This window comes from Eschscholzia californica, unplaced genomic scaffold (genome assembly GCF_041429995.1).
Source record: "Eschscholzia californica isolate CP2 unplaced genomic scaffold, dmEscCali1.0.p SCAF_1, whole genome shotgun sequence".
NCBI lineage: Eukaryota > Viridiplantae > Streptophyta > Magnoliopsida > Ranunculales > Papaveraceae > Eschscholzia > Eschscholzia californica.
Window position 1 is genome coordinate 15,328,404 of NW_028238198.1, and position 12,621 is coordinate 15,341,024.

The 12,621-nt window shown below is 36.8% G+C and overlaps 2 protein-coding genes across 6 annotated transcripts; one reads left to right on the plus strand and one right to left on the minus strand.

The window, feature by feature from the left end:
* The first annotated feature begins 956 nt into the window (after positions 1-956).
* On the plus strand, positions 957-7,549 carry LOC147564460 (ARM repeat superfamily protein). Of its 5 annotated transcripts, none has more exons than XM_086646552.1 (9): positions 1,140-1,340; positions 1,733-1,790; positions 1,877-2,769; positions 3,727-3,921; positions 4,013-4,115; positions 4,519-5,165; positions 5,703-6,413; positions 6,642-6,807; positions 7,241-7,549. In XM_086646552.1, exons 3-9 carry the CDS (start codon positions 2,119-2,121, stop codon positions 7,252-7,254), a joined length of 2,487 nt encoding a protein of 828 aa, XP_086502678.1. In that variant the 5' UTR covers positions 1,140-1,340; positions 1,733-1,790; positions 1,877-2,118; the 3' UTR covers positions 7,255-7,549. The 5 variants fall into 5 exon arrangements, with proteins under 5 accessions (XP_086502662.1, XP_086502678.1, XP_086502672.1 ...); XM_086646560.1 differs by lacking the exon at positions 1,140-1,340 and adding an exon at positions 1,381-1,595; XM_086646536.1 differs by lacking the exon at positions 1,733-1,790 and having other exon boundaries at positions 957-1,340.
* Positions 7,550-7,826: 277 nt separating this feature from the next.
* LOC147564461 (Protein kinase superfamily protein) lies at positions 7,827-12,330 on the minus strand. The gene is made up of 6 exons (XM_086646578.1): positions 11,396-12,330; positions 10,394-10,749; positions 9,729-9,864; positions 9,250-9,386; positions 8,951-9,074; positions 7,827-8,567 (listed from the first exon to the last, which is right to left on the minus strand). Exons 1-6 carry the CDS (start codon positions 11,460-11,462, stop codon positions 7,987-7,989), a joined length of 1,401 nt encoding a protein of 466 aa, XP_086502704.1. The 5' UTR covers positions 11,463-12,330; the 3' UTR covers positions 7,827-7,986.
* Between the last annotated feature and the right edge of the window lie 291 nt (positions 12,331-12,621).

Here is a 12,621-nt window from a genome sequence, read left to right on the forward strand (position 1 = left end):
GTTTAGGGGTAAATTCTTAAGGCAAACCTGATTATAGGAAAATTCCCCAAACTGGGGTAAACTCATTTGATATGGGCTTCTCTAAACTAGACTAACTCTTTCGACAAATGATGGTGAAGGCATTCAATCGTTGGGAGAGAAAGAAATAGAGAGAAGAAAGGGAGGATGGAATGAGAGAGAAATGGTGGAGGTCGTTGGAAATAATACATACCCACTAATTGTCTGTTAATGTATAAGGATATCGAAATGTCTGCGAAAATCCAAAACGATACTTTTTCATATATTAGTAAAAACCTGTTATTTCATATGATAAGATGATAATAATAATAAAATATCAACTAATTGTCTGTCAATGTCTAAGGACATCGAAGTGTTTGCAAAAGTCCAAGAATGTACTTTTTCATATATTAGTAAAGACCTGCTATTTCATATGATAAGATGATGATAATAATAATAAAATATCCACTCGCATTTTGTTTATGGATTCAATATCTTGAAATGTCCACAAGATATTTTGTCTATGGATCGAATGTCTTTAAACATGACTCAATGTTTTGAAATGTCTAGGTAAACATTTTCTATATGGATTAAATATTTTGGAATATCTTAAAATGCGAAATATTTTGAAATCTAAAAGCTTGTTTTAAGTGCTTATCGGAAACTTTATGCGTTTCGTTCGAAAAAACTGCAACTTATTTTGAACAAGAAAAAATTACAATTTGTTTTGAACAAGAAAAACTCATTTTTTTTCAAAAAACACAAGCCACAATTTTTGTAGTAGTTTTTATATAAATATATATCTTTTTTATCACCACTTCACCATCTCCATCACTTTCACTCCACCACCTCTACCACCACTCCACCACGCCACCACTCCTTGCCTTGATTTATGGATGAACTCTGTTATTGAACACATGGTTCTATTCTTGTTCCCGTTCCTGTACTGTGTTCGGGTTGTGGACATTTGAAATCGGAACCAGGAGTTTGTGTTTGGACGTGGGGTCCACGGACTGGTAATCTTGGACATAGCAAATGGGACCCATTTATCTAATGAAAACCGATCAGAACCGTTGGAAACTCTCCTCCTCCACGATAAATGAAAAAAATAGATATTTTAAGATAATACGATTATCAAAACTGGGACCCACAATCTCCTCTCTTTTCCAGATTTCGAAAACAAGAAATAAAGCGCGAAAATTCAAGTCCAAGCAAGAGTCTAGAGAGAGAAAGTGAGATTTATTGGTTTATAGGTTTTGGTGTCTTCGTTCATTAAATAGGTTCAAGTTTTTGAACCGTCCAAAACACGAAACTTGAAGATTTGAACTTTCCATCTTTTGCTGGTAAGATATTTTTTAGGGTCTGAGTTTTTTGGTTTTCTCCGTACTAGATTCGTTTCTAACTTTAAAACTTCTTTAATGTTTCAAGTTATAATGAGCTTTCAGAAATTACTACTACTTCTTTTCTTTCTCTCTCTTCCCGAAAATCTAGCAAAACCATTTACTATTTCTCTAGATTACTTTTCATTCTACTAGTTTACTTCTTGCTTTTACTATCATTTGGGGGTTTCCTTCACCAAACCATGAAGATGTTAAAATGTAGTAGCTTCTTTTCCGTTTTCTAGGGTTTCTTTTATTCAAATACTTTTGAAGTGATTATGGTCATTTCTTTATTTTCTGATGATTTTTTGTGTTGTGGTTAACTTCAAATGAGTTGTTTGAACAAATGTACTCAGGTTTGCAAAAAAAAAGGGGAAAAAATGGTGATAATGAGTAAATAAATCTAGGGTTTAAGTTAAGTTTCTACTAATCTTTGCCTATAGTGTTGCATTCTGCTGTTTAAGTGGATATTTTGATGATTTTAAGCTTCTTTTTTGCAGGCATTTCTCCTAAAGAGGCAAGTAGTTACTGTATGCAGTATTTTAATCATGTTTAGGGTTTGTTTCATGTCACTGAGTGAGCATCTACCCTTCGTTTAGTGTTTCGAAGGTTCATGGAACCTTTGAACATGGTAAAATCGAAGAGGAAAAGTTGAGTATGTTTGATTTGTGGAAGGAATAGGTTTTCGGTTTAGTTTGTGTTCTAATACGGAACTAAAAGTTGCCCCATTTAGTTACCCGTAATGAAGACACATACACAATTAAAAGCAAAAACAAGTATCCGAGCTAACCCACAGCAGGCCATGGTTGAGCTCAAGCATCGAGTTATTCATACACTGAATAAACTTGCAGATCGAGATACATATCAGTTAGGGGTTGAAGAGTTGGAGAAAGCTGCTGAAAATTTGACTCCGGAAAGTGTTGGCCCTTTTATTTCCTGCATCATTGACACTGATCCAAGGCAGAAAAGTAATGTTCGGAAAGAATGTGTTAGAGTTATTGGTACGTTGGCGAAGTTCCATGAAGGGCTTCTTGGTCCTTACCTTGGAAAGATGGTGGCTAGCATTGTTAAAAGGCTCAAGGATCCCGATTCTGTCGTGAGGGATGCATGTGTGGAAGTTATGGGAGTGTTATCTTCAAAAATGAGTAATTACGGGGGAGAAAGCGATGGAGCTTTTGTTTTACTAGTGAAGCCTCTTTTTGAAGCTTTGGGTGAACAAAATAAGGTGGTGCAGTGTGGTTCAGCATTATGTTTGGCCAGTGTCATAGATAATGCAAATGATCCCCCTCTCTCGATTTTGTCGCGTATGTTGACTCGAATCATCAAATTTCTGAAGAATCCACATTTTATGGCTAAACCAGCTGTAATCGATTTAGTTAGAAGTATAATTCAGGTCAATGTCTAACTTTTCTGCTTTTAAGTTTCTACCATTTATATAACATATTTTTATGAACTTATATCGTATTTGTGTTGATAAGTAGCTTAGAAGTAGATAACATGATTTTAATAGTATCTTGAGAGTCTTACCAGTTACCACTAGCTTAATAGCTTTTGAATAGATTGACAATAGAAACTTTGACCCCATCCATTAGTACTGGATTATACTAGGGGAGGGAGATTCTTCGTTTTTGATCTCCTAGTTGTAGACTAGTGTCGTCTACTAAGGACCAGTGAGCATCAATGAGTATTAAGAGGGCACTCGGGAATTACTCAGCCATATGCATAAAGTTATGTGTATGATCCAGTGATTAACTTGTGCATGTCCCCGAAATACATAATTACAACAAAAGAGTACAAGTCTGTTACTTTAAACTAGAATACTAGATTACCATATTACCAAATATTTCAGAGCCATTTGTAATAATATTATCACCATCGACAAGTTAATATTAAAAGTCTAAACAATCGTCGGCTTAAAATTAACAATAAAGTCAACAATATCAACTCATCAGCTAAAATATTACTAAATCAACATTCTCACAATATGATTGATTTACTCACGCATTAGCAAGTTGGTCAACCCTTCTCCCTACTCGAGGAGTTAGAGCTATTAGGGAATATGGGGAACTGAATAACAAGGCATATCTGCATGTATGTCTCTCTTTATTTTTTTCTTTTCCTATCTTACGTAACATGGTATTAGAAACAAGGAAATTGGGCTCTTTCTAATATGCACCAAAAAGGAAAGAATTTTCATTTTAGGGAAAATTGGAACTTAATTCTGATACCTGCAAGGAAAATATTGGTTTCGGGTTTTGATAGCTAAGTCTGATATGACCCTATAACATAAAATCCATGTGGAAAGTGTTGCGTAGTCTGTTGGTAATATTTTCTGTTCTTAACCTTTCAGGCAGGGGGCGCTTCTACGCAGAATTCTTTAGCTGCTGCCTTGGCTAGCATCCAAGAAACTCTCAAGAGCAGTGACTGGACAACACGGAAAGCTGCTTCTATGGCATTGGCAGGTATAGTTGTGAGTGGTGGTTCTTTGCTGCTGCCGTACAAGCTGTCTTGCGTCCATTCCCTTGAATCCTGTCGTTTTGACAAGGTCAGTGTGAATAGTGGATCTCTATTTTTCAACCATCTTTCTCACAAACGCTTAAGTATGGCAACCTTTTCCCGCTTCTCATTTCCTGTAGGTGAAACCTGTTAGAGATTCAGTGACGCAGGCACTACATTACTGGAAAAGTCTTCCAGGTTCTGATTTTACTGATCCATCAGAAGCTGGATCTTCTACTAAAGGTTTGGTTACTGTGTGGTCCTTTATAAAATTTACTATCTGCCTATCTTTCCGTTGGTATATACTTCGTTTCCCCTTGTGGGCGTTCGTAAGCCACGACAAGCTCAATTGATGTACTCTAGCTCTTATATGATGGATGGATCACTAGTTGTGTGTGTGTGTTCCCTTACCATCGATTAAATTGTTACTGGATGTTGGGTCTAGTCTGTTTGGTTTAGAACCTTAGTCTTTTGGACACAGAATATCTCGTGGGTCGACAGTTCACTTCCTAATGAAGCGTAAATATTGAAATGTATTATCACTCATTATGCTTCATCTCATTGTTTTTTATGTAATATATGGAAATGCATAATTATTCTTTATAGGTGCTGCTTCTATTAGTTAATCATCTCATGTTCACTACAGAGAATCTCGGTGGAGGTGATTACAGTGATCTTACTAGTGCAAGTGATAGTGGATGGAAAGATGTTCCCAAGAATACCAGTGCAGGAACAGTAAATAAAAGGGTTCCTCTAACTGCTAGGAGAATGTGTCCAAACAATGTACAGACTCCTCAAAAATTGAAAGCAAATGATTGGGAAATTCAAATTGCTGTTCCTAAGACGTGTACGATCAATTTAGTGGAGACGCATAATGAAGAATCTGAAGGTAGTTGCCTAACTAAGGCATTTGATAGACGAAATGAAGGTGCTACAAGTTTGCAAGATATAGGATATGATTATGTGCCATCAGATGAGAAATCTGAGTGTTCTTTGTCAAATCTTGGTGGTGGTAAATTTGAGACGAAGCGCGTGACTGGTGACTTTCTTGAGAAGGACACTCTTGTGAAGCCAATAGGAAGAAATCAACAGTCTGCTGAAGAAGTCGTGGATGAACACCGCTTTTGTTCAGAAAGGATGCAGGGACGCCAAAGTCTGGATTCAACAATAACGGAAATAAGCTCTCAAGCTGTACGCGGGTGTTGCACCCAAACAGCAAATGACATGGCTTTTATTCGGAAACAACTTTCGGAGATTGAGAACAAACAGTCAAACTTAATGAATCTAGTTCAGGTACTATTTGGTTGTTTATCATGATGTCATTTTAAAATTCTAACATGCTAGCTAAGTTTGTTGGCGAGATTTGAACATATTGGATATAGATTGAAGCCCATTCAGTTCGATGACCCTCGTATCCTTGTAAAACACTTTTTTTTTTCTGTGCTTTTTGTTCCCTCAAAGGCAATTTTCCCTTTCTTTTATTTTGGCAAGGCCACAGTCGTTTCTCTGGTCTCGTGATCAAATGAAAAGGAACTCGGAATTTGGAATCTATGTAGTGCCTATTTCAAGCCTTTTCATTTTCGACGCTCTTGCTCGTTAATCTTCATATCAATAACAAATTTTTATTTATCTATATAGTAACAAAGATCTAGTCCGTTTATGGTTGAATTTTGTAGTATGTACCTATCCATGGCAAAAACTGCATTTCAAAAAGAAAAATGCTACATAGTACATAGGGAATTGACCTTTGTTCTATACTTTTCATTCTGTGAAGTTATTAGAGATTTACTAGCAGTCTAATATTATTGTTCCTTTTCTTGCGATTCTCAGATGTTTATGGGAAACACGATGGACAGTCTATCTATGTTGCAGTCGAAGGTTCTTGGACTTGAAGATGCAGTAGAGAAAATAGCCCACGACATTGTTCAAAAGAGCAATTATTCTAACACGACAGCCTCCAAAATTGTGAAAAACAATCATAGTGTCTCTTCTCCTAGACTCTCTACCCACACACCCAGAACATCTGTGGATATGAGCAGTAGACGACCATCACGTTTGGCGAAAAAAAGTACGGATGTTTGGGAGGAAGCTGCATTTTCTGAGTGCAGATCAAGTACTTCTGAGAAGCAAAGTATTGAGATGAGGAGAGATCACTCACTGAACTTTACAGGTAATCCTGCAAGTAAGTGCATAAAACCAAGCTTTGCCCGTGAACCTAAAAATGCAAGTTTTCATCCAAGAAAAGGTGAAGACAACGTGTATGCTTCTGTTAATATTACTAATGCCAGAGAAAGCAGTTTGAGCAGTAAGAATGATTTGTGGAAATGCGTAAAGGGTTATCTTTGCCGAGGTGATTTAGACTCTGCGTTTGTGGAGGTTCTCCATTCCGGCGATGACCTCACTTTTATCGAACTTCTCGATAGAACTGGACCTGTTTTGGAAAGGTTGTCACATGACACAGTCAGTGAAATTCTGAGCACTTTGGCTTCTCATTTTCTGGATCAGAGATTCCTGGGCTCCATTTTTCCTTGGTTACAGCAGGCAAGCTATTACTCTACTATCCTTTTATTGGCATGACAGAAAATTATACTTATCTTTAGAGACTTTCCCATCTTAGTTATCCACATTCAGATGAATGGGTATTTGATCGACTAATCACTCTATCTCTAACCATGATTTTTTATTTCACTACAGGGCACGTACAGTGAATGAGATTAGCTTTTAGATTATGATAATTTGTATTCTCATATACCAGCCTTTGTTTGTTAGGTGGTGGACATAAGCACTACCTATGGACCAGATTACCTTGTCGTGCCCGTGAAAGCAAAGAGAGAATTCTTGTCGGCTATACAGGAAGCAGCTACCATGGATTTTCCTAACCCAGCTGATAGGAGATCTGTCACACAACTTGCTTTGAAATTACGAAACATCTGGGGTATGTTGCTCTACATGCTCATGCTTGAACCTTTATGTCCTACAATTCAATAAACCTTTAAATCTCGGATGCTCAATTTAACAACTTCCGTACGACTTCTATGAGTATTAGATACCGATCTCGATACTAACTGCATTATTTTGATCTTGATCTATAATCACTATCACCTTTCAGATTTGGAAAAAGGAAAGTAAAATAAAACAAACCCTCTTGAATCCTGATCCATATTCACTACCCATCCACTTTCCTTCTCACCCCCTTCTGACATTAATGTTTGTAAACAATATCTAATTTGTTATGTTGAAATCGCATTTCCACAATCTGAACAACAGTAACTAAAAATCATGTATTTATAATATTTCACGTTTTCTTAGAGAAATCTTGCTTCTGCTTTTATGCATTTTTTCTAAAAATATTCTTGCTTGTTTTGCAGGAAAATGCTCTTGATAAATGGACTAACCAAAATATAAGCACTCAGAGGTGGTAGTAGTGGATCTAGTTTTGCTGGCTAATGAAGTAAAGCAGAAAGTTTCTTTTATTTTTCCTTAACTAATGTACTAATGTTTGTCGAACTTCTTTGTTTGTAAACTGAACCATCCCGGTGAAATGAAGGATTTCAAGAGTTGTTGTATAAGATTTTCCGTATCGATATAAGATTTTTCCTTATCGATCTTGTTATTACAAGGTTTTGTTGTACTCGAAGATGCTAAGAATTAACCATGGTCGTATTCCCACTGTTAAATTGTTGTCAAATTTGTATGTTGACGTGGAAAGCATTGACCCGTTTCATAAAAAATAAATAACACGGATTTCAAAGTTCTTAAAAAAAGGTCCAAACCAATAACGCCAAACTTCAAAGTTCTTAAAAATTTAAAGATCAGACAAAATGTTTGATGAATTTTTTTCCATAATGTTTAGAAAGTTAGTCTGTGCTTTCAATTAACACTTGAACTGGGTGATAATTACACAAGATATTGGCAAGTTGAGAACAAAAAGGGTGGTTCTTTAGAAGAAGACACTAATGGAATGGGATGCATCATATAGATAGATAGGTATATATTCTGACTCAAATATACCACTGTCATCGATGTAGAGAGAGAAAGAGAACTAAAAGTACAACAAAAACAATTCCATCCTTAGATGGTTTTTGTCACTTCTCTCGACTCGAAAGTGAATTCTTCACATGTGATCTGGAGAAGGACTATACAAAGTAAACCCAGCCGGAGGCTCACTCTTGCTCCTGCTCCTCTCTGGTTTGGGTGGGTCCTTTCGATGTACCCCAGCTTCCCTATCAGAACTCCTTGGACCTTTCTTTCTTGGTACTCTATCTTCACTTCTCCTTGGGCTTTTCCCACTAGATGCTGCATTATGAATTTCAGGGCTCTTTGGAACCTCGTAAAGGGTTACAGCACCGCCGCCTCCTCTCTGTGCTAATATATTTTCTGCATTATCATGTGGTGATTGGAAAGTTTCGAGCAACTCAACTACTTGGCTCATGGCGGGTCTCCCTTTAGGGTTTTGGCTAAGGCATTGGTACGCCAAATTAGCTACCTTCTGAGCAATTCTTGGAGAATACTGACCTTCCATTCTTGGGTCTAGGATCCTTACTAATTTCTTGTTATGGATCAACAGAGGTCGGGCCCATTCAACCAGATTGTGTTCTCGGCTTGGCCTGTTCTTGTCCATTGCTCTTCTTCCTATAAGTAGTTCAAGAAGTACCACTCCATAACCATAGACATCACTTCGAGCCGTCAAATGACCTGGCCAGAAAAGCAATATATAAGAGGCCTGTTATAGCAAGTTAAGTTTTCTCCACCCATGGATGGGTCTAGAAGTCCCCACGCACTAATACTATGGACTTGGTTTAAGCTCAATGGTTGGTAGGATGATGAAGTTGATTGCGGAAGTCCTGACAAATATATATGGTCTAGCAGACCCAGAGGCTTGGGCTTATGTTGTTGAGCAAGATGATTTACGGATTTAACTCAACCAGCCCATTCACAAGGACCTTACTGCCCTTTCCTGAATTTATTCCACTCTTCCATTGTGAGTTTAAAACCCCATTTACCACCCTACTTCCGTAGATGGTTAGGATTCTGATGGTACAATTGAATGATCTGAAGTGAACTCATAGTAGACTCACCGGTCATTACATACTCTGGAGCTGCATACCCATAAGTTCCCACTACTCGGGTTGAAACATGAGTTTGGTCTCCCATTGGTCCGTCCTTCGCAAGCCCAAAGTCTGAAAGTTTAGCATTATAATCCTGCACAATGCAATCAGAGTGATAGCATTATAATAAGAGGTGAATTATTTCCACAAAAATATGTTACTGGTTTCTTATCAACCATGAATATCTCTCTTACAAAATGAATGTAAAAATTTGAATCCTTAGAGAAGAATGTGGAAGGTTAGGACCACAGCTTCAAATATATACAGACCTCATCCAACAAGATATTTGATGTCTTGAAGTCTCGATAAATAACAGATGTTTCTGCTCCATGAAGAAAAGCGAGCCCTTTTGCTGCATCCAGAGCAATCTTCATTCTAATAGACCAAGGCATTGTAATGCATACCTCTGCAAGAACGTTTAAAAAAAAATAAATTACCCGAGCGAACATTAATGTTTAATTGAGTCGTCTGTTGTCTTCCAGCATTATTTCTAAACCTTCTTAAGTTGACTCTTCAGTTGCACTAAAACATTCCCCGCTTTTAGAACATCAAAGCAAATTAATCTAACCAAGTTGCTGGATCGACAAAATAAAGATTTGGGCTCTTGCAAGAAGCCGAGATTAAATTTTACCCGGGTAAGTACTATATCATTTACGTTTTTTATAGGATGATCTTTATTTTATGGTTTTATTGTTTGGAAGAATAAGCGCAAACCACATAAATCGAGAACATGAATTTGGTCACTTACTACGGAAAAGGTGTTTTTCCAAGCTCCCACATGCCATAAATTCATAAACCAGCAACCTGTGATCATCCTCACAACAGTAGCCAATGAGTTTTACAAGATTCGGGTGACTGAGTTGCCCAAGATAGTTGACCTCTGCCTGAGCGAAAACCAAAAGTATAGCGAGTGTTAAAAATCAACAGATAACTTTTACAATCTTACTTGATGTTCTACTAAATTCAACCCGAGAATCCCCTAATTGGTGTGTATTTTGTTTGAATGGTTCGACATATTTGCCAAAAGAAGACTGATAATCATTATTTTCAAATTTTTGCAATAGTTTCAGGGTTCTGCCCAGTAAAAAGACACATCTAACTTATGTGAAAATAGTCCCACATAGGAGAACGGGTGTCTAGCAACCAAGCATATAATGTCTAGGTCCTCTCCACTCATTGTCATTTGGTTTTGAGTTGGATGACCACAGACTTAACATCTTCTATTGAAGTGCATTTTCTTTTTTCAGATCCACCCCATATCCATAGTTTCCAAAAGCAATGAATTGGTTGAAGATCTCGAATTAAATACCGCTTCAAATTATACACTAGAAATCTAGTTTTTTTTCTGTGTTATCTCTAGCAAATGTAACTATAATAAAATTAGGGAAGAAAACAACAAGGTGAGACACTTACCAGCCACTCTTTGTCTCCTTGGAACCCCTCTCTATTAAGCTCTTTGATTGCAACTGCAGTAGTCTTCAATCCATGCCTAACGTTCTCGTCAATAACTCCTCTATAGACAACCCCAAACCCGCCCTCACCAAGTATTTGATCTTGCCTGAAATTCTTAGTGGCAATTCTCATCTCATCATATGTAAAGCTGTAGATATTATGATATCCTGGGTTCTTCCGAAGATCTTTCACATTCTTTGGAGGTGGTGGAATTGTAACAGCGGTTCTGATACTAGAAACCACTGGTTGGGCAGGTGGTAATGTTGTCTCTTTATTTGGTTTAGCCGGTGACGTAGCTTCAACTTGACGTATCTCAACTGAAATTTTATACGTGAAAAATGTCTCTTAATATGAGATCGATAGTGATGGAAAATGCAACCATATTGACCTTATCTAGAACGCAAAATGTGATTGACAAGCAGGTATTCAAGTTGCTACTTTTCCTTTATCTTACCGGACGATTCGAAGATATATTCAACCGAAATATGATGTGTTCGCTTTTACTATTACTCAAATATTGACATCATGACATGAACATCTGAAGTTGAAAAATCAAAATCCTATATGGCCTATGGGTATGCCCCAAAAATCTTTAAATTGCTTTTCTCATCTTCTTTCTACACATAAACTATAATTGTTAATACCCCAAACAAAATCATTAATTGCCAATGACCCATTCATTATCTAACTTATCTCAACTATTGGGTAATAAAGAAACAAAATGTGGATAAAATTGCTAATAAATTTGGAAGTCAACTAATCTTTGAACTCTAAATGCACCTTAATCCATCACCCAAAAGATAAAAACTAGAAATACCCACAACTATGAAGTCAAATTTGAATCTATCTTTGTTTGTAATATTGCAAAAAAGGATCATAATATAGACAATTTAAAAAACTAAATATTTGGGAAGCACAGAAGAAAGGAAAGAGAAATGAATGGAAAGAAAAAAAAAACAATACCTGGTTTCTTGTCAAGATGAGGACCAGGACTTAAGCAGTTCCCCATCAATTTAAGATTTCTAAACATTTTTTAACTTCTCATTCATCGATCTTGCAGGGCTTTGAATATCTGAATCAGATTTTACTTTCCCTTTTCTTGATTTCCAGAACTCAAATTTGAGAATACAATAGAAATGAGACTAAGATCTGAAGTGGGTATTAGCCAATCTTCAATGTGAAACCAGGAAATTCTTTGTTTCGCCGGAATCCGATTGGTTTTACCCAAAAAACCGGATTTCGACGAACAGAAATGATGAGCTGTCTTCAGAAAATGATATAACAAGAAAGAGGGAAGAAGAAATAAATGGTTTAGAAATTAGATGAAGAAGAGTTATTTGGTAAAATTTCAGAAAATTTTTAGTTGGTTGGAAATTTCTCCGATTAGAATTTTAAAGCCGAGTTTAGCTGCTGGAAAATGACAAATCGTGGCACTATTACACCTCCATTTTTTTTTTGAAATCCCGTACCCACTTGGACGGAAAAGGTTAAGTCACACTTAAGTTTCAAAGTGTGCGAATTGCACAAATGTATCAGAACGAAAATATTCTTCTTAACATTTCAATTTCCAACTCAATTATCTTCTTTCTTTACCATCAATCAATGTACAACTACAACCACTTTACTTTCACTAAGAACCACCACCATTATTTTTGTCTTCTCCCACGACCACCACAACCATCATCACCACCATCTTCATCCCCATCACACCTTGTAGGAGAAGACGAAGTTGATGGTGGTGGTTCTTTGCAAAGGTGAAGTGGTTGTAGTTGTAGTCGGATAAGGTGATTAATGGTGAAGAAAAAAAGGTGGTATTGAGTTAATAATTGAAATGTAAATAAGGGGATTTTGTCCAATCTCTTGTACAATTCACACACTTCACACTCAATTGTGACTTCACGTTTTCCGTCTAAGTGGGGATGGATGTATGTCATTTTTGTTCTAGAAAAATGCAAGTGTAGTCCAAATATTAATATAAAAGTGGAAGTCAACGTTAAAATCTCCCTATTGGAATCCTTTCCGAAGTGACATGTTATCTTTATGGCCAGCGCTTTGGGGAAAGCTAAATAGTTTCCGGGGTGTGAAATTTTAAAGGGAATATGTAGAATTTTAGAGATTTTTCGGGAAAATAAATTTTAAGGGGAAATAAAAAAAAAACACTCCACCTCATCTCAATCTATCTCCACCTC

What these genes read in the sequence shown, in the direction of transcription:
- LOC147564460 (XM_086646536.1), top strand. Translation starts at nt 2,119, where the DNA reads ATGAAGACACATACACAATTAAAAGCAAAAACAAGTATCCGAGCTAAC. An exon ending in AATCCTGTCGTTTTGACAAG is followed by an intron (nt 3,922 to 4,012) that starts GTCAGTGTGAAT and finishes CATTTCCTGTAG; the next exon opens with GTGAAACCTGTTAGAGATTC. An exon ending in AGCTGGATCTTCTACTAAAG is followed by an intron (nt 4,116 to 4,518) that starts GTTTGGTTACTG and finishes TGTTCACTACAG; the next exon opens with AGAATCTCGGTGGAGGTGAT.
- LOC147564461 (XM_086646578.1), bottom strand. Translation starts at nt 11,462, where the DNA reads ATGTTTAGAAATCTTAAATTGATGGGGAACTGCTTAAGTCCTGGTCCT. An exon ending in TCATCTTGACAAGAAACCAG is followed by an intron (nt 10,750 to 11,395) that starts GTATTGTTTTTT and finishes ATAAAATTTCAG; the next exon opens with TTGAGATACGTCAAGTTGAA. An exon ending in AAGGAGACAAAGAGTGGCTG is followed by an intron (nt 9,865 to 10,393) that starts GTAAGTGTCTCA and finishes GTTTTCGCTCAG; the next exon opens with GCAGAGGTCAACTATCTTGG.